The sequence below is a fragment of the Chanodichthys erythropterus genome, chromosome 16 (genome assembly GCF_024489055.1).
Source record: "Chanodichthys erythropterus isolate Z2021 chromosome 16, ASM2448905v1, whole genome shotgun sequence".
NCBI lineage: Eukaryota > Metazoa > Chordata > Actinopteri > Cypriniformes > Xenocyprididae > Chanodichthys > Chanodichthys erythropterus.
The window spans coordinates 17,458,705-17,480,433 of record NC_090236.1 but is presented as its reverse complement, the minus strand read 5'-3'; the positions used below and the strand labels follow the sequence as shown (position 1 = coordinate 17,480,433).

The following is a 21,729-nucleotide window of genomic DNA, read 5'->3' as shown; positions in this document are numbered from 1 at the left end:
AAAATAATGGCAAGAAAACACAAATTTCTATTGAGAATTCCTCATAGAATGTGTCACAGACTCTCGAACAAATGATTCGGTTCTTTTAATAAATTTAAGTGATGAATCAAGTTTTCATTACTTTCATCTCCATCTTGAAATAAAGCAAGATTTGTTTACTTATGGTTAAGTTAAACTCATCACTATATATATTATTACTATGTTATTACTATGAGTGAAATTAAAGTTGCTATTGCTAACCAGCAGCTAACAGGTTTAAAATCACCACCATTACAGTAGAGCTGTACTAGTGTTTTATTTTTGGCAAATGAATCAAAATGCATTTAAAGTATCACTCCACAACCTATGACAGTTTTGGCCAGATGTGTCCAATCTTGCCCCAATTAAACACACCATAAACAACTAATCAACTAGAATCATACTAGAAACGTCCGGACAGGTGTGTTCAGGCAAGTTGGAGCTAAACTCCACAGGACAGTGGCCCTCCAGAAGTGAGTTTAGACACCCCTAATTTAGTACCCGACAACATATTATTCAAGTACTTGCATATCATTAAATTACACATAAGCGTTGCAGGAGAGACATGTTTGTCAGGGCAGTTTGAATGTAACCCTTCCAGCATCATCAAGCCTACAGATTCATCTTCATTCTCCAACTTAATCTCTGAGCCACAGAGGCTCCTCTGACTTCATACTGAGGGCTCGTCACCTCCTCAGCAGGGAAAGAAACACAGAATGTGTTTCCAGTACTTCTGTTCGTCTTAGGTAATATGACTGAATGGGAAAGGGGAAGACAGCAAGTGCGAAATAGAGATAGAGAGAGAGAAAGAGCAGTAAAACGAGTAAAAAAAAAAAGAACCAGGAGACACTGTCAGAATTGAGATGAGATGAAGACGCTCCCCTTTGGGATGATTGCTTTGCCCTGAATACAAAAGGTGCATCTCTGCAAACAATTCGTGTTGTTTGCGAGCACAGATTAGGTCCGGCCGCAGACATCCGCAATTCTTTAAAACAAGCCCTCAGGGAGGAATTAGCATCCATCCCCGGGCTTATAAACCAGAGATGGGCCGCAATGATAAAAAGCTCCTCTCAAGGAGAGCAATGACGGGGGTATAGAAAGGAGAGATGCACTGTAGAAGGGGCAATCATAGTAAAAGTGCAAGGATGGGTTAGGATTGCAAGAACAAGTGCTTTAAAAGGGGGGAGGGTGTTCTGGATGGGCGGCAAAGGAGAAAAAGATTTAAGCATGAATCATGGGAGTACTTGAAAGAGCACTTTTCTGAAGAAGACGATGACATTTTATAAAAACATGCAGGTCTGACTGACCCAGAAACACCCAGAATAGTATATTTTAATGTCAAAAACATGTTATGAATACATTTATGTATTTAATACTAAAGTGTATATATTTTACGTTACAATTTTAAGATACTTTATTTAGTGACATCACTGTTTACTCCAGTGCTGATATAGATAAATTAACTAAATTAATAACTATTGATTCTTACAATGGAATTAATTAATATTGAATTTACTTAAGCTGGACAATGACACCATTTTCTTTAAGGGTTTCGATTGCCTGGACCGAACCCGAGTTCGATTGCTCCCCCCTCCCCCTGCCCCCACTGGACTGTGTTCACATTATATTGGGTCCGACCCGCGGTTCGTTTGCGTCATCAAACCAGCAGCTGTTTACTCCGTTGCTTAGTAACGACGGTGCAGGAGAAGGCGGCAAAATGCATAACGTTGCTCTCCTCACTTTCATATTTTTGTTTTTGAACCGTTGGTTTTGTTCATAACGACACTTGCCTCTATCTGCTGCGACTGTAGTACGGAAGGTGAGCAGAAATATGAAAGGCTACACTACAGCTCTCTGCTTGCAGCAGGTCAGTCACGCTCGTTGGGAAAGTGAGTTAAACACACACAAAAACACAGATTTTTATCAAATAATACGGCATTAACAGCGGTTCACTTCCGCAATTTGGTACGTTTGCATTCATATCAGAAGCGAACCGTACCGGAGTTCACTTGAACCGCACCCTAGACCACCCTTTTTAAGCAGACTCGGGCACGGTTCGCGGGTGCGCACCCGAGTTCAGAAGACCGTAGCTGCGTCCGAAATCGCATACTACATGAGTAGGTACTACATTTGAATTTGAACGTACTTCCCGACCGTTAAAACAGTACGTTATATATAGTATGAATATGGGTAGTATGAATAAAATTCGGACGTACTACATCCGCCATGTTAATGTTGTCACTTGTCATGCGTCGTCACAACAGCGCGCAAATTTAAATATGTCAAAGTATAATCACCTATTTAGCTAGGAAATTTTACCTCAGAATAAAAATACATCTGTGAATATCACGACAGAGGCTGATTTGAAGCAACGAAATTAAGCAATTTATTGTTAAAATGAATGCATATAAAAATACACGAGAAACAAAAGACATGAATCAATAAACAAACTTGAATACATTATATATAAATAGTGTGTAGATAGACAGAGATGGCGAGAGAAATGCACAACATGGCCTAAATATATACAATATATACAAATAAATACAATGATAATAATATACATATTCTAAAAAAAAAAAAAAAAACTACAAACTTTGAGCCCTATAAACTACTGCTGCCTGAATGTTGCTGTCCGTTAAGTTTTCTAATCTCATTAAACTGCTTAACAACGAACGTCTCCGTTAAATAAAACAGTGTTAACAAGCGGATGTAACGTTATCTCGACCTGTTGGTTAGCTTGATGTGCTGTCAGTAATAATGATTAAACATCTTTTTACAACCGACTCTTAATCTTCTCATTACATTGTTTAAACTTTCAATAAGTCAGCCGTTTACTTACATTATGTTAAACAAGTGCAATTTAACCACAATAAACAGTTTTTCCCTGAGGTACTGAAGGACTTGAATGAGCTGCATATCGCCGCTGAAGAATCCTCTCTCCTGTGGCATCACGGGATAGCGCAGCTTCCATCGAATGCCTACTACAGAATTCGGGCGGAAGCAGTAGGTCATCCGGGTACTTCTCGCCTACTGTTTTTCGAATACTATGAATTCGGACATACTACTCGCCTCGCATACTGTTTTTCGCATACTATATAGTAGGGAAGTATGCGATTTCGGACGCAGCACGTGTTCGCATCATCCAAACGTACCGAACTCTGATGTCAATCGAACCCGGGTGCGCACCAAAACTGCTAATGTGAAAGCACCAGAGCTGCTGTGCAGCCAAAATTATATACCAGTTATCACTGTAAACCTGCTTTGACACACTCTGCATTGTAAAAAAAAAAACTATATAAATAAAGGTGACTTGACTTGACTTAGCATAGAGTGCTGCAGGGCTTATGTATTTTTGTAGGCCAAAACCTGGAAACAGCACTTTTGGTTCCATTTTTCTGAAGTCAATGGGCTTTTTGAAAGGGTTTTCACAAGCATAAACATATTTTCATGTTATATTCTATAAAATACAGCAGTAATACCTCCTACTTTTACTTTTAAGATGGTTGCTAACAAGTGGCTAAATGCCACTTGTTTATTACCTACATTTAGCTTTTTATCTCTGGTAATTGTACGTAGGCTTCAAAATACATAAAATTTGTGCTTATTTGTGAAGATTATCAAGATGAACAAAATGTGTAAGAATCATACAGTTTTGTTGTTAACAGAGCTTATACCACTGTATATACAACAGATATATACCACAAGTAGTTTACTTCTGTTAAACGTCCCTTTTCAGGTTGCTGTTAAAATGTTATTTTTTCAGTCATTTGCTGATAAACAAAAGTCTGGCTATGGGATTGCAGTAGTTGTGCAACACAGAACAGAATGAAATGGCTGTACTGTAGGTAAATGCATTTAGTGTGTAATAAATGCTTTAACAAATTGAACAGCATTAAGCCCTATTCAGATGAGACTTGTTTTCCTTGAGGAGGTGAGGTAAATTTGTATTTTTAATTCAGTTTTTTCATCACACAAATTCTGTAAAATATATGGAGCAAATTACCCACCTAGCTGTTCAACAAACTGAGAGGTCCTCTGAGAAATTGAATGCTGCCTAGATTGTTTGAGGAATGTCTGAAATTGCAGTATTTTTATTTTTCACAATGCTTCTCTGTATGTATTTTGACCTTAATAAATGAGGCTAAATTTATTGCTGCACTGCCTGGTGTACCTTCATTATGGATTTAAAGTGTTCAGCCAACTTTCTGAGTAAAATAACAGTTGGTTCATCTGGCATCCCATCTGATGTAAAAAGGGATTAAATCAATAATAAGAGTTCTACCTCAAACTGCACAGAATGACCAGCATCAGGTTTGACGACCTTCTTAATTAATTACTTAATTAATTAACTTATATTACATAAGTCTTGAGTTCAGTAAATTTTGTGATGAGCAAGTGACTTTCAATAAAACAACTTGAACTGAATTGAGATGAATGATGACACTATTGTCCTGAGTAGAGCTGCTTATAAGCTTAATCAAATTTGTTTCATAATTGACAAATTTTGCAAAATTGACACTAAACTGAATTAAATGAACAGTGAACTGACTCAAGCTGAATAATGACACTTTTGTCTTCTGCAAAGCTGCTTCTAGCTGAACTGAACTCGTTTCATTATTTAAGAACTTTACGCAGTTATTGAACTGGATTGAATCAACACTGAACTGATTAATGACTGAGTTGGAAAATGACACTATATATTGTCTTTTAGAGGTGCTTTACAACAGAATTTGAATTTGCCTCATTGATGAAGTTTATTACTGTGAAGCTTTCAAACAAACAATCTGTGTTGTATAAAGTGCTATATAAAATTAAATCAAAAGGTGATTTGACTTGACTTTCCATAAAGGCCATATCCAGGCTTGTAGAGATCCCAATCCTGTCCAAATCAATATGGCCTCTGTTATTAATTGTAACTTAAAGGTGCCCTAGAATCAAAAAATGAATTTACCTCGGCATAGTTGAATAACATGAGTTCGGTACATGGAAAAGACGTACGTTGAGTTTCAAACTCCATTGCTTCCTCCTTCTTATATAAATCTCATTTGTTTAAAAGACCGGCGAAAAAAAAACAGGCGAATCTCAACATAACAGCGACTGTTACGTAACAGTCAGGATCATTAATATGTATGACCCCAATATTTGCATATGCCAGCCCATGTTCAAGACATTAGACAAGGGCAGCCAGTATGAACGTCTGGATCTGTGCACAGCTGAATCATCAGACTAGGTAAGCAAGCAAGGACAATGGAGAAAAATGGCAGATGGAGCAATAATAACTGACATGATCCATGATTACATGATATTTTTAGTGATATTTGTAAATTGTCTTTCTAAATGTTTCGTTAGCATTTTGCTAATGTACTGTTAAATGTGGTTAAAGTTACCATTGTTTCTTACTGTATTCACAGAGACAAGAGCCATCACTATTTTCATTATTAAACACTTGCAGTCTGTATAATTCATAAACACAACTTCATTCTTTGTAAATCTCTCCAACAGTGTAGCATTAGCCGTTAGCCACAGAGCATATAGCCTCAAACTCATTCAGAATCAAATGTAAACATCCAAATAAATACTATACTCACAGGAATCAATGCATGCATGCAGCATGAATGATGAACATCTTGTAAAGGTCCATTTGAGGGTTATATTAGCTGTGTGAACTTTGTTTATGCACTGTATAACTGCACTTATAGTCGAGAGCTCAGGAGGGCAGGGAGCAAGAGATTTAAAGGGGACGTGCAGCCTGAATCGGTGCATAGTTAATGATGCCCCAAAATAGTCAGTTAAAAAATTAATTAAAAAAAAAAATCTATGGGGTATTTTGAGCTGAAACTTCACAGACACATTCAGGGGACACCTTAGACTTATATTACATCTTTTGAAAAGATGTTCTACGGCACCTTTAAATGGTGTTTACATATTAATCCTGTCCAAACAGGTCTATTTAATTAATCATATAAATTAACATTTTAACTTTTGCAGCACAACATTATACAAAGTTATTTGGGGTTGAATGGTTTCTTTAAAGTATTTCAAACAGCAGAAGTGCCAGTGTGGTCAAAGCCAATCAAAGTGTGATCAAGCAGATGAGAGAATGATTCTGTTTGACATTTTATATACATGCTGAGTGTATTTGAGGTTTTGCTGGACTAAATCAGTTAAAGTGTGCAACAATAATAATAGACACTGCTCTAAAGGCACATAATGCTACCCATAAAGACACACAGAATTCATTAGAGACATCCCATCATCTTTATATAAAAACAGGAATACATGCACGCTCTGCCAGTCATTAACTTCTCTTCTCTTTATCAGATAATGATAATGATCCTGGGCTTCTGCTGAGCTACTGAGAATATAACCTTGTGTTGATAATGCTCTAAATTACGCCTCATTTCCCCATGGGCTGTTGAGCGGATAGTACTTGTTTCATTGGTTGCGCACTTGTGTCACACAAGTTGAACGCCAAATGCTCTTTTCACACTCCACATTCAAACATAACCACAGACAATACAGCTGTATATCGATCATCACAACTTAGGCACTGTTGCACTATTCTAGAAAGAAGCCTGAATCGGTGCATAGTTAATGATGCCCCAAAATAGGCAGTTAAAAACATTAATAAAAAAAACAATCTATGGGGTATTTTGAGCTGAAACTTCACAGACACATTCAGGGGACACCTTAGACTTATATTACATCCTTTGAAAAGACGTTCTATGGCACCTTTAAATGGTGTTTACATATTAATCCTGTCCAAACAGGTCTATTTAATTAATCATATAAATTAACATTTTAACTTTTGCAGCCCAAAATTATACAAAGTTATTTGGGTTTCTTTAAAGTATTTCAAACAGCAGAAGTACCAGTGTGGTCAAAGCCAATCAAAGTGTGATCAAGCAGATGAGAGAATGATTTGAAAAGTTCACAAACACACAAGAAGTAAGTAAACAACTCCAGATGAGAGTTGGCACTGTTGCACTATTCTAGAAAGAAGTCTGCTATCTTAACTTTACATCATTAAATACACATTATGCTTATGAACTCTAAAGCTTACATACCTGAAACACTGTCACCATTTTTTAGTCTATCTCCTGGTAGCCACAACTGCCAGTTTAGAGTATAAAGAGGCACATTTAGTACAATTAACCCTGAAGACTTGGTTTAATTTAAAAGTGATTAATGCAATATGATTAGACTTGATAACAAACGTTGTCCGTCCATAGGGTTTATTATCATTTGCGATTCACCACTCAGACCTCTCTTTAAACCCTGACCTCCATAATAGCTCTAAAGAAAGTGCGTTCATATCTCGAATAGCTGGCAGATATCAGAAAGTCATTAAAGCGCGCAGATCAAGGAGATGCTGTCACAAACGTTCTCCATTCATCTCTCACAGTCTTGCTTATCCTTCAGCAACAAGACTGATCCTGAATTACTATGGAGTCCCAGCGGGGATCTGCATATGCATAAAAATGAATGATAATGCTGTGCTATAGGGCTTAGGAAATCTCACACAATGGGCTGTCAAGTGTGTTTGGGACCAAACTATTGTGCGATATTTCAATCTGTCGTGTTACAAGCGCTGATGAGAGCTGTCAACAGCATCAATCATAGCCATGAAGCTGTGCTATTAGTCAATGTTGAAAAGTGGGTAAAACCGGCAAATTCCTCTCGGAATACCACTTTAGTTTAAGCTAGCAGAAAGTGTCAGCTTGTTCTCGGATCACTGTGATTTGAGTCCAGTGGGGAAACTAAAGGATAAATTGATGTAAGAAATCCTTTTCATTTGTTGCTATTGTGGTTTGATAAAACCTGCACTGCTTTGAGCGCTTAGGATTATATTTAAAGAGCCCCTTTTAGTTTAATTTACAGGTTTATAATTTAGTTTAGGGGTTTACATGATTTAATATTCCAAAAACTCGTTATTTTTTTTAAATAATTTGCTTTGTTGTCACACCTGTTTCAGCCTCTGTCTGAACGCTCTGTTTTAGGTTTAGTTTCTTTAAATCTCACCTTCTGAAATGTGCAGTCTGCTCTGATTGGTCAGCCGGCCCCAGTCTGTTGTGATTGGTCTACCTCCTACCTATTAGTTTGAGTGTGAGTCTGATAATGACCATCAGGAAGAACAAGCTGATTGACCCAAACCACCATCGCGAACACAAATTGTGCAGAACATTTCACGGTGGTAATGTTTTATTTATTCCTTACTTACATTTCAGATGTCTTGTTATAACTTTAACACACTGACCTGCACGATTCAGAAAGCAGTCGTTAGACTAAAGGATGTGGTTGTCCTGCTGAGGAATAGTGTTAAAAATAAATTTTACCCACTGATTCTTCAATTCCTTTGCCTTTGGAAGTCCATGTAATGATGTTTTGCTAGAGAAAAGGCATTTCTTTAGAAGTGATAAACTCTTCTTGGCGTCATAACGACTTTTGTTTGACGGCTAGCTAAAGAAGCCAGCAAATATGCAAATGTGTTACATGGTGACATAGCTACATTACAGAGATAATGGCAGGACTACAGACGATGTGTTTCAGGCAGGTGTTTTCTATTGGAGAGATTCAGTACTTTTGCCGTGGACTGTGCTTTGTAACTTTACAGATTGTTTACATGCACAAACAGATATTACACATTAAAAGAAATATAAATAGCATACTAGGTTCCATTTAATGTTACTGGTTCATCTAGAAACATACTTTAATGTTTATTCCCTCCTTTTCTTTTTTCTTTCAACTAAGAAAAGCTCATTTAGGGCGACTTTATGAGAATTATTTGACTTGGTGGAGCAATAATGAATTGCTCCATGTGGTTCACGCAATATGTTCCGACTCTCCCGGGAAATGTTATCGGCATACAAACTTATCAAGGCCAGATTACATAGAAAACACAAATAACAGCTTGATCGCTCTTTTCTGAGGCTGAACGACAAACTCATCAATCACTGCTAAATAGCTGCATAATGCCTTGGGCTTCTAGAGCACTATGGGGCAAAAAAAGAAATCATTAATATCCAATTCATCTGCTGCTTTCCCCTCTACATTTCTCACCAGGAGAATAGCCAGAGGAAGATCAATCCATCTGTTATGTATGTACACCTTGTTGCAGACCGTAGCGAGAATATGTTGTTGTGTAGCGGTTTGTGGTTTGTGCGATGCCTCTTGAGACTCAACTGGCAAACATCATTCCCTCAAGCTGACGGATCAGACAAAATAAGAGGTTAAACATGAAAATCATAAAATCATCATTCTGTACAGACAAGTGCTTCCCAAATCCCCCTATTTCCTGCTTTGTACTGAAACATTGAGAAGCTGTTTCCTGACCTAGAATGCCCAAACCGCCTTGTCCACAATATTACATTCATGAAGGAATTCTAGTTGGAATAAAAAATGTTGGGGATGCACAGACATTAAAATTCTAGACGATGCTGATAAGCTGATAATTAATGTCATGTTATGGATGACAAGCGCTAAATGGATGTTATTAAAATTATAAATGATTTAAATAAAGATTGATAGAAATGGACAAGGATAAAGACTTGAGCATATTTGACATGGGCCAAATTGTTATAGCAAGGCGAATGGGTCAGAGTATCTCTGTGTCTTATGTCTTGTGTCTTGTTCCTGGTCAGCAGTGGTGAGAATTCACCAACAGTGATTCAAGGCTCATTGATGCACAAGGAAAACAAGTCACACAAAATTTTGATGATGGTTATGGAAGAAATGTTTCACAACACAGTGCATCACACTCTGCTGCATATGGGGCTGCATAGCCACAGACCAATCAGAGTGCCTATGATGACCCCTATCCACCGTCGATAGTGCCTGCAATGGGTATGCGAGTGTCAGAACTGGACCTTGGAGCAGTGGAAGAAAGTCACCTGGTCCAACGAGTCCCATTTTCTTTTACACCACGTGGACAGCTCTGTATGTGTCCGCCAATTACCTGGGGAAGTGATAGCACCAGGATAGACTGTGGGGCGATGACAAGCCGGTGGAGGGAGTGTGATGCTCTGAGCAATGTTCTGTTGGGAAACACTGGGTCCAGCCATTCATGTAGATGTAAATTTAACGTGCCACCTACCTAAATATTGTTGCAGACCAGGTACACCCCTTCATGACAATGGTGTTCCCTGGTGGAAGTGGCCTCCTTTAGCAGGATAATGCAACCTGACACACATTATTCAGCAATGGTTTGAGGAACACGATGAAGAGTTCAAGGTGTTGCCCTGGCCTCCAAATTTCCCAGATCTCAATCCAATCGAGCATCTTGTTGGATGTGCTGGACCAACAAGTTCGATCCACGGCATCACTCCACCTTGCAACCTACAGGGCTTGATGGATCTGTTGCTAAAATCTTGGTGCCAGATAACACAGTACAGTGTCTTGTAGAGTCCATGGCTTGGTGGGTCAGTGCTGTTTTGGCAGCACACGGAGGACCAACAGCATGTTAAGCAGGAGCTCATAATGTTTTGGCTCATTGGTGTCAAGTATTAACTGATACTAATATATCAAAAAAAAAAAAAAAAAAAAAAAAAGTCACCAATACCAATAGATTCCCATATATTGTGTATCTCTAAAAATTGTATATGCTCCCATTTTATTCACATCTTGGTGGTTCAAGAAATTCAAAATTTAAAGGAGGAGGTGTTTCTTAAAGGCATAGTCACAAAAAATAGAGACCTGTTAAATTCTTCAGGTTAGAGAGATGGTGTAAACTTTAAACAGTATAAATGTACCTTAGGGAAAAATTTAATTAAAAATGTATACATCCCATTTACCACTTAGGGTTAGAGTTTGTTCAAATCCATAAAAGTAAGTAACACCAAGCACCTTAGCAAACAGCACTAATAACTTTGAAAATGTTGAATGAATTTTAGCAGCCACTAGGCCATCATAAAAGTAAAATCTGCATGACAAACAAGCTTTGGGAAGAACAAAATTTTAGTACCTAATGGAAATGAGGTATCAGGCACATAGTAACAACTGAACTGGCAGATAATGACAGTAGGGTAATGGCATTCATAACCTTCCCTTTCCAATACCCTCTAAATTGTGTTCCTGATGTGTACATATCAGTACGCATTCAAAGCTCCCCTGCTGGTTACATCCACAGGTTGTGTGTTTTCAGAGTGAGAGCAGAGAATGTTTTCAGCCCAGAGCTGAGAGCCGTGCAAATCCACCATCACTGGAGACATCAGCCCGGCTTGCTGAGCTGAGGGAAGACCGTTGGGATCACTCGCTCTCTCTTGCTCTCTCTCACTCAGATTCTCTTCCCTCTCCACAGTCGAGAGAAGAACTGACACTCATCTTGTCCCACACTGGGAGGATTCAAAGGAGCAGTCATCCAGCAAATGAAATGCAGAGAGAGCTCAGCAGAGAGCAGGGGGACCAATCCTATTACTATCCACCTTTCGGAAACTGTTAATTGCATAGGCTGGGATAAAATCCTTTCTGAATTGTGACTGACAAAATTAAATGAGACCCTTACCTCTAACATTTGACTGTGCTGTGTCAACATTACTTGACCACAACTCAAGACAAGATATTTTTTTGACCATAGTAGTTGTTTATTCGCTCACACCAATTGCGTTATTTTTGCACAGAATTTACTATAGAAACTATGCAAATCACTACCATGGCGGGAACTAGGCCTGTCACAATATCAGTGAAAGTATTCACAATAATGATATTATTACAATATTGTTTTATAAAAATCACAAAAAAATTGATACAAAATTTAAACAAATACATAATGCTATTTAGTCAAATTTCATCAGTTTTTATCTTTTACTTTAATTTGCATTTTCACCCAAAAAAAAAAAAAAATCACTCAAAATGCGAGGGAGGCAAAGAATGAGTTTGTAACCACAATGTGCAAAAGCACACAAAAAGAACTTGCACATCTTTTTTTTTTTTTTTTCCTGGAATCCAAAAGACTCCCACACTTATGCATAAACCTTTTTTCAGGTTTGTTTAGAGTGTCCTGCTTTTGCATTTTATATCCTGATTTTGTGCAGCAATAGTAGCTACACATTGCGTCATCTCCTTTTTTCCATTTTATAATGGGTGGCAACCAGAATTAAGATGCAATACCACCACCTACTGTGTTGGAGTGTCAACCAGTTGCTGGATTATATTATTGTACAAGAATTGGACAATGAAACTGAAACACCTGGTATAGGGCCTCCTTTTGTGGCCAATGCAGCATCAATTCATCTTTGGGAATGACAGATACAACTCACAGTGGCCAGAGGGACTTTGAGCTATTCCTCTTCCAGAACACCATGTGATGCTGGTGAAGAAAAAGGTTTTCTGAATTGATCTTCCAAAATACCCCAAAATGGCAAAAAAATATTTCGATCTGGTGACTGTGCAGGACAGAAGATGTGCAACTTAATTTTCATGTTCATCAAACCATTCTGTCACAAGTATTGCTGTGTGTATTGGTGCATTATCATGCTGACACACAACACTGCGTTCCAGGTATACAATGTTTGATCCATTAGGTGCACGTGGTCCTCCAGAATGGTTCGGTAGTCCCTGACTGTGATGCGCCCATCAAGCAGAGTTGGGAATGCCTACTGCAGCCCAAACCATCACTGATCCACCCCCTTGCTCTACTCTGGGCATGCAACAGTCCAAGTGTTAAGCCTCTTTGAGGTTTCTTCACACCGTAACTCTCCCAGATGTGGGAAACACAGTATAGGTGGACTCATCAGAGAATGTTTCGCATTGTCCACAGCCCAAGATTTACACTGTTGGCACCAATGAATCTGACATTTGGCATTGGCTATAGCAGCCTGACCATGAATAGTGACTCTGTAGAGCTCCCGTAGAACAGTTTTGGTGAAAACAGGAGAGTTGAAGTGTGCATTTAATTCTGCAGTGAGTTGGGCAGCTGTGTTTTTATTTTATTTTATTTTATTTTATCCCTTTCAGACAGCTTCCTCTTGCATTGACAGTTACTCCTGTTAGATGTGGTTTGTCCTTCGTGGTGGTATGCCAACATTACCCTGGGTACAACTCTCGATACAACTCTTGCTGTCCTGACCACAGATGAGCCAGCGAGTTGCACACCAACAATCTGTCCTCTTTTGAACTCTGATATATCTCCCATTATGTTGTGTGAATTGCAATATTTTATGTACAGCTGTGCTTTTGCTCTGCTAATTCAAACTTTACACTTTGCTCTTACTGATGGACAGTGGCGTAACCTTGTTTTAATAAGTGGGTGGGACAGGAATGTGTGTTGTTGGTGTATTGTAATTTTATTAATACAATAATAAATAGACAAAATGTATTGGCATAGTTTCATCTTACATCTACTATAATATAAAATATTTTCAGTCTTTGAGAGTAGAATACAGAGAAAATACAGAGAGTATTTATGTTAGTCAATAAATGCGTGGATCCGTGCTCTGTATTGGATTGTCCTGATGGACTAGTGGTAGGATTTTTGTTCAGCGTGCCAGAGGTTCTGGGTTCTAATCCGCCCTCGAATAATTTTTTTTTTTTTTTCTCATTAGAACCAAAGATGTTCATCAGTGATCGTATATCAACAGCAGGGACACGTTTATGTGCATTTTATTTTGTGATTTCACCGGGAGAGTCTCCGATAGATTGAAGCGCTCGTCCATGTGAAGACTGTGCAGTGTGCATGAGCGCAAAAGAAAGCAATTGATTTCAAAAACACATCCCAGCGCCAGATCGCCTATTATTTAACACAAACGAACGAATTGCTAATCAACTATGTTTCTTTTTGTATTATATACATCCGTGCCGCGAGATGTTTCAAAAAGTGGTGGGGAAATGGGACATTTTAATTGATGGAATTAAAAATGTGTGAGGATTGACCACCAGGATATATAGGTGTGAAACCTTCAACGCTATAATGGCCTGTGTTTCAGTTTCATAGTCCAACCCCTGTATTTGTAGTATTAACACACTCTAAAAAATGCTGGGTTAAAAACAACCCAAGTTGGGTTGAAAATGGACAAACCCAGCGATTGGGTTGTTTTAACCCAGCGGTGGGGTTAAATGTTTGCCCAACCTGCTGGGTAGTTTTATTTAAACCAACTATTATTTAAAAATTGCTATATGGCTAGCATAAATGAACCCAAAATAGTTGGGAAATTAAAATCCAGATGCAATTAGAAGCAACAATAATAGACAAAAGGTGAATGTTTATTAATAAGCTTTAATATTTTATTAATATAATTTTAATAGTTTATTAATATAAATGTATTTATAAGCAATTTAATAAGTGTTTATTGTTTAATTATTCATTGAACATTAATAAATGTTCATTTCCAACATACTTTGGGTTAATTTTAATTAATCAATACAGTAATTTTTAAACAATAGTTGAGTTAAATAAAACTACCCAACAGGTTGGGCAAACATTTAACCCAACCGCTGGGTTAAAACAACCCAATTGCTGGGTTTGTCCATTTTCAACCCAACTTGGGTTGTTTTTAACCCAGCATTTTTTATAGTGCATGATAACAATATAACATTTTTAAATTCAGTAAAAAAATGCAAAAGGTCTGCACTTTTTTGAATATAATAAAAAAAACATTTTTATTATATTCAAACAGGAGATAAAATAGTACAAAGGTTTCAGCTATTTGCCTTCATCAGTGTCAGTGACATTTCAAAAATTCACATTTATCTTCAATACAGTATATTGCGATTTATGAAAAAGAGTAGTGCAAAAATTAAACTAAACTGTTTCAAAATTTTTCTGGTATAATCATCCACAATCACAGAATGAGGTTAATAAGCATAAATCCTTTGATGCCCAAATGCATGCTACTTTTGTATATGTCTTCTCAATTACTGAACACTCAAAGTGTATACGGATCCGAGCCTGTGTGCAACTAATGTGCTGTGTAATGAGGAATTATAAGAGCTATGGACTATAAAATTGTTTTCTGCTATCCTAATAATTTACAGAAAAATGAACATTTTGTCATTATTTACTCACCCTCCTGTCAGTCCTAACCTGTATGCTGTTTTTTTCTTGTGGAACACAAAAGGAAATATTTTGAAGAATGCACGTCTCTATTTTTCATTGTATGACAGTTCTTAGTAACCATGAGCTGTCAAGATCAAAAATGACAAAAACATCATAAAAATGGTTTGTTCATTTTGTGTGCAGTCTTTTGAAGTCGTAAGTTTTATGTGAGGGACACACTGAAATTATCTTTTTTTGTGCAGTATGTCCAAAATCTCACTGATGTGATTTGAATATGTGCATAATCCAATTTCACACATTGTGATCAGTTCTGACACAAACACACACACGCACACACACATCCACACACACACACACACACACACACACAATTTAACAAGTTTTGAATATACACAAATTTGAATGAGATGCCATGGGTCATTTTTGCCTTTTATGAAAAAAAAAAAAAAAAAAAAAAAAGAGTTTGAACATTAAGCCAAATTCCTTCTTTTGCTTTTCACAGAAGAAAGACAGTCATCTGAGTTTAAAATGAAATTAAATGAGGGTGAGTAGTTGTTGTTATTTGGGTGAACTATCTCTTTAAGATCTGTGAAATGGTAGAAAGCACTGGAATACGTACAGTATCTTGGCATTTCAAATAATTCAGCTGGCTTTACAAGCATTTGAAATAGTATTTCATCATTCTATTTGCGTCCGTGTGGTTTTTTCAAACTGAACCCTTCCCGTATCTTCAAACCACATTAGCAGGCTGTACATTCTCTAACATGCTCTTGAGAATTGTTTCCTTTGAACTGGCAAGTCTGAATTTAGGGCAGTATAATATGCATTCTTTCTATACTGTCAGCCAGACATCACTGATGTAATGGGGGACTTTTTAATCCACCCACATAATCCAGTGGCAAACAAAACAATAAGCAGCACTTGGCATCTACTTTAAAAATGTGCAGGGGTTTAATCTTTAAAGTCTTAAAGCAGCATAAATGCATGTGCACTCTGCCATCAGTTATACCAAATGTTTTTAAGCAGATTCATGCACTTTGCTCTCATTTCTGACCTTACTGTCCTGAACATATCACAAATGCTGAAATCATACATTGCTTTCACACTGACAGCCACTGATCAAATGCAGAATCTCAAATTCAGATGCTAAAAGAAACAGACCTCCCAGACATCCATTGAGGTTGAGGTACTTAGACAGTGCTTGAAAAGACATGAGCTGAATTCTGATCCACTAAGCTTGAGTAGTCTTAAACAAAAGTTGCAAAAACATTCATTAAACCACACATAATTCTGCATATACAAAAACAAATATAAGTACATATATAGTGCAGGACATAGGAGTATAAATACATTTTGTGAATTTTACATTTTGTCTGTCTATTTATCTATCCATCTACCTATCTATCTATTGTTTGTGTAATAGTGTAGAAGACAGAATTCAATAGCCAAATCCAATATCATCACATTTTTATCAAACCAATAGGGTGATAATGTTTTTTTTTTTTTGTTTTTTTCTCCTGAGAAAAGAAATTACAAAAACATTGGTAACACTTCACAATAAGGTTTCATTTGTTAACATTAGTTAACTACAACATTAACTAACAGTGAACAATACTTCTACAGCATTTATTTATATGTTAATGTCAACCTTTACTAATACATTATTAAAGGATTAGTTCATTACTCATTCTCGTGTCGTTCTACACCTGTAAGACCTTCATTCATCTTCAGAACACAAATTAAGATATTTTTGATAAAATCCAATGGCTCAGTGAGCCTCCATTGACAGCAAGATAATTAACATTTTCAGATGCCCAGAAAGCTACTATAGACATATTCATGTGACTACAGTGGTTCAACCTCGTTATGAAGTGACGAGAATACTTTTTGTGCACCAAAAAAAACTAAATAATGACTTTATTCAACAATATCTAGTGATGGCCGATTTCAAAACATTGGTTCATGAAGCTTTGAAGCTTTACGAATCTTTTGTTTCGAATCAGTGATTCAGAGCATGTATCAAATTGCCAAAGTCACTTGATTTCAGTTTTCTTTGTTACAACATAAGTGTTTCGAAATTTCAATGTTTCATCAATGGGGGTGTGACTATGGCAGTTTGATACACGCTCTGAACCACTGATTCGAAACAAAAGATTCATACAGCTTCGAAGCTTAATGAAGCAGTGTTTTGAATTGCCCATCACTAGATATTGTTAAATAAAGTCGTTATTTTGTGTTTTTGGTGCACAAAAAGTATTCTCATCGCTTCATAACATTAAGGTTGAACCACTGCAGTCACATGAATTGTGTAAATATGTCTTTAGTAGCTTTCTGGGCATCTGAAAGTATTAATTATCTTGCTGTCAATGGAGGCCTCACTGAGCCATCGGATTTTATCAAAAATATCTTAATTTGTGTTCCGAAGCAGAACGAAGGTCTTACGGGTATGGAACGACATGAGGGTGAGCAATTAATGACAGAATTTTCATTTTTGGGTGAACTAACCTTTTAAGATCAAAAGTTGTATCTGTTAACATTAGTTAGTAAACTAACACGAACATGTACATTTTTAACTAACATTAACAAAGGGACAAAGTACTGCTGTACAAAGAATATATTGCTCATTGTTAGTTCATGTTATTACATTAACTAATGTTAACAAATGAGACCTTATTGTAAAATGTTACAAAAAAATTTTAGAGGTTGTGTTTGAAACTTACATTTTAAGTTCTCTACATTTTGCTTGTGACAACTTTGTGAATAACTACCTGTGAGGATACATATTGATAAAATATTTAAAATTAATTATTAATACATGTACACAATATACTGTATTTCACAAAGGTGTTAACACCATGTAAGATCATTGAATATTACAAAACATCTGCTGTCTGCACTTGTGTCCTGCTCAATAGCAGGAATTCTTCCACCATAAAGACAGCAACAATGAAATAACAATGTTTAATGGTCATTATCAAGGTCAAAGTTTCGGGTATTTGCAACTTGTGTAAAAATGCTCAGTCCATATTTAGGTTCTGGCCTACATTGTTTATACAACATGAGTTTTAAAGAAAGAATTTTGATTAATAAATTATCACTATTGTCATTATTAAATGAAATCATTCAACAAATGTCAACTCAAGCCATCAGATACTTCGCAAAAGTAAAACTGAGCACCGGAAGACCATCTCACAGACAGCCGTCAAAGTAACTCTGCAATCGATCACAGAGTCATTTGGCTTTGTCAACAGCTCTTCTGTGACTTAAAGTGCACCGCGACTACCATAACAGTACATTTTCTATCAGCCCTCATGTGAACAACAATGGCAGACATTGGGAGAGGCATCAGACAGAGGTGTCAAATCTCATTGCAGAAAAAATTGCTTTGGGTTTATCAATAACAGATAGACGAGGGCAATGAGGGATTTCGCTTGAGTTGAAGCTAATATTGCTAAAGGCAGGTGAGTATCGAACCACCCGTCTGCCTGAGCTGGGGTAAATAGTGATTAATGGGGCGACGGTGGAAGGTTTCGCAAAGAACTGTGCGAGTGCCTGCGATCTAATTCTTCCCTTCAGCCCTTCTCTGTAGAATCTGCTAAAGCTCATGCAACTCAGATGATTTGAACAAGAGAAATGAATTCAGTGATGGAAGTGAAATGGAATGCCTGAAACTGCTCCAGTTAAGATGAGCTTAGAGAACACCAGCACTGATGTTATGATTTTTCAATCTATCTTGTTTATTGATTAGAAGTGTCAGCAACTGAATGAGCTTTAAATCAGTCAGAATGGCTCAGGCAGCACTAACTGAACTGGCTCAAAGCTTGGAAAAAGCTAGGAGAAATATGTCTGTCTGTAGACATTTTAAATGCCACGGTTTAATTTTTAACCACAAGCCCTTCCAAGATCATTGTTCAAAAATGTATCAAGGTACTTTTCTAGTGTATTGCACGGCCTAGATGAAACTGGTTTCGGTCACACTTTATATTAAGTGGCCTTATGTACTTACAATTAAATTAATCATTTGATACAATGCACTTCTTGTGTACATACATGTTTTTACATTGTACTTATATTTTAAAAACACATGCATGTAATTACATATGTAATTAATTTCTGTAATTACATTTATAATTACACTGTTGACCCATCCCTTACACCTTAACCCACCCTTAAACCTACCCATACAACCAAACCTGTCCCTAACCTTACCCGTATCCCATCTCAAAAGCGGCAAAAATGATTTGCAATTCAATATGAACCCAATAAGTACATTGTACTCATTTTTGATGTAAGTACATAGTAGTTAAGGCCACTTAATATAAAGTGGGACCCTGGTTTCCACTATTTAAAATTCATGAAAAGCTCACCTCTAAACAAATCTCAAACTTAAAAAATGGCATTGAGCCATAATAATTTAAAAACACCAATCAGACCAGAAACAAAGCATAATCTTTTATTTCATTGTTAGAGCAGGTTTAATTTGAAAGTCAATTTCTTTAAAAGCTATTGAACATTTTCACCTTTATTGCAGAGGGAAACATTTGGTGATAACATGTCCCAATACCACAATCATGAATTTACAGTATATTTCTGGTTACTATTTGTTGTAATTTACCAGTAATTTTTTACAGAATTAGTTCTACAATTTATTACAATTTCAAGGAAACTGATTTCACAGTAAACATGGAATGACAGTGATTATCTGTCTGCATATCAGCAATATCTTGAATATGATTAGAATAATATTATATACTATTTTTTATCTAATCATGTCACCGTTCTAGCCTTTTCTATGAGTGTTAGCTTAATTATCTTTTTTTGAGTCCAAGGCAACAGACACGAGATATAATTATAGATTATTTGCATAAAACAGTGAAAAATGTATTTACAGATCCGTTTCCAGTTAATGGAGTCCAGCTTTGGTTAATCCTTTAAAAGTATACATTAAAAGTTCCCTAGATATAACAACCAATCAGATTAACACAATAGTATTGCAAACCCTCTCTCCCATTATATTTGAACTGTTGAGCACAAAATGGCTACAGTACATAAAGTGCAGATTGCAAGTTATGATCAGGCTTAAAGGTCAATCATAATGCTCAAACCATTTTCTCTATGTAACAGTGGAACCAATTGTTACACTATTATGGGCTGGGAGAAAATGAAAGCCAGCCAGCAGGTACACTAATCACCATAATGGCTTCAAACATAATGGACTGTTGTTATCCCACAGATATCCCACAGTTTGGTGTACAACCACCTAGCCTGCATTGATTCATAGTAAAGTTGTGAATAGAGTATATTATTGTAGGAAAATTGATATTTAACCTGATACAATTTATATAAAAATGTCAGTTATAAACTTGCTATCTTCTTTTAAAACACAAATGGACATACAAATGAGCATTATTCTTGTAACAACCTCTCATATTGTTACGATAGATATTTGTTTATCCATTGGTTACAGCCAGCTTCAGCTGAATAGATGAAGTACAACCGTTTACCTTGTGCTCAATGATGCTGCTGTATCCCTGCAGTGCTGGAGGCACGCGCGGCGCTCTGGTGGGCTCCACTTTCTCACCTGACGCGCCCTTTGACGCGCTGGATGCTGTAGTATTATTATTGTAGCTGACGCTGTACACGAACAACAGACTGGTGCACATGGTGATCGCGAGAAACACGGCTACTCCATGACGCTGGAAAACACGAGGGCAAAAGTTCAAATCAACCACAGAGCGCAAGGTCATAAATCATCACCAACTCATGCGCTCGGCGCAATCAATTATAGGATACAAATCACATTCCATGCTCAATTATTAATTAGATTGAGATTATAAGAACTTGCAGGTTCTTACTAAATGTTGATGCCTAAAACTATGCATCAGATCATGCAGTGATGGTTTTGCAACAGCAACATTAAACAAAGTAAAATTTTGTATTTAGTGTATGTTGATCATGTCATAGCAAAAAAAAAGCTCCCTTATTTCAACGAATGTTATTTATTTAATAGTGCCACACTAAAATAAGAAAACTATTAGCATCATTTTGCAATACATAAAAATACATAATAATCTCATGAAAATCATTTTAAAATATATTTTTAAATAAATGTAGAAAAGCCACGTTCTTTCCACAAAGCAAAATTTCCTGTCTTCAGAAATTTAATTTCCGACAAACTCCTCATTATTCAGAAATGGGGATTAACAACATTTTTATTATTATTGTCTTTAATCTTCTTTCATTCAGCATGTGAATACAACAGAGAGCCGCAGTACTTCAGCAACAATGCTGCACAGGAGAGATGCGAGACAAACTGTTTTCAATAAAAATTACCATTGGTGTCTTCATCCTGAAGCCAGCTGGAATATTCCTGGGAATGTGCGCATGAAGATCCACTTTTTCCCCGAATTGTTGCTACTTCATCAGATTATGCCGTCATTAAATTGACGCGCTCCGCTCGCGCTTGGAGATGGCAGTGTGTGTGCTGTGCGCGCGGACTGAACCCATTCTTGAGAGCGGCGAGCACAGACCGATGTGACACCGCGCGGTCCTAAAGAACACTGGGTTTGAGTGTGAACTCTAATTCAGCGTTCAGGACAAATTGCACATTTGGATTCATTGAGGCGACATGGAAATACAACAAACATCTGTTGTATGTAGCTGATATTTAAATTGTACCTAGTGCTTTCTTTCAACATGTGCCTACAACTACAGGTAAC

The 21,729-nt window shown here is 36.9% G+C and overlaps 1 protein-coding gene across 1 annotated transcript in view; it reads right to left on the bottom strand.

Moving 5' to 3' along the window:
• The window catches only part of st6galnac5a (ST6 (alpha-N-acetyl-neuraminyl-2,3-beta-galactosyl-1,3)-N-acetylgalactosaminide alpha-2,6-sialyltransferase 5a), a 47,479-nt gene extending 26,003 nt beyond the window's left edge, over positions 1-21,476 (bottom strand). Inside the window, exons 1-2 of the mRNA XM_067363420.1 lie at positions 21,344-21,476; positions 20,515-20,706 (exon numbers count right to left, since the gene is read on the bottom strand). Of these exons, the coding sequence (XP_067219521.1) occupies positions 20,515-20,706; positions 21,344-21,358 (207 nt within the window). The 5' untranslated portion in view covers positions 21,359-21,476. The remainder of the gene's footprint in view (positions 1-20,514; positions 20,707-21,343) is intronic.
• Positions 21,477-21,729: the final 253 nt, after the last annotated feature.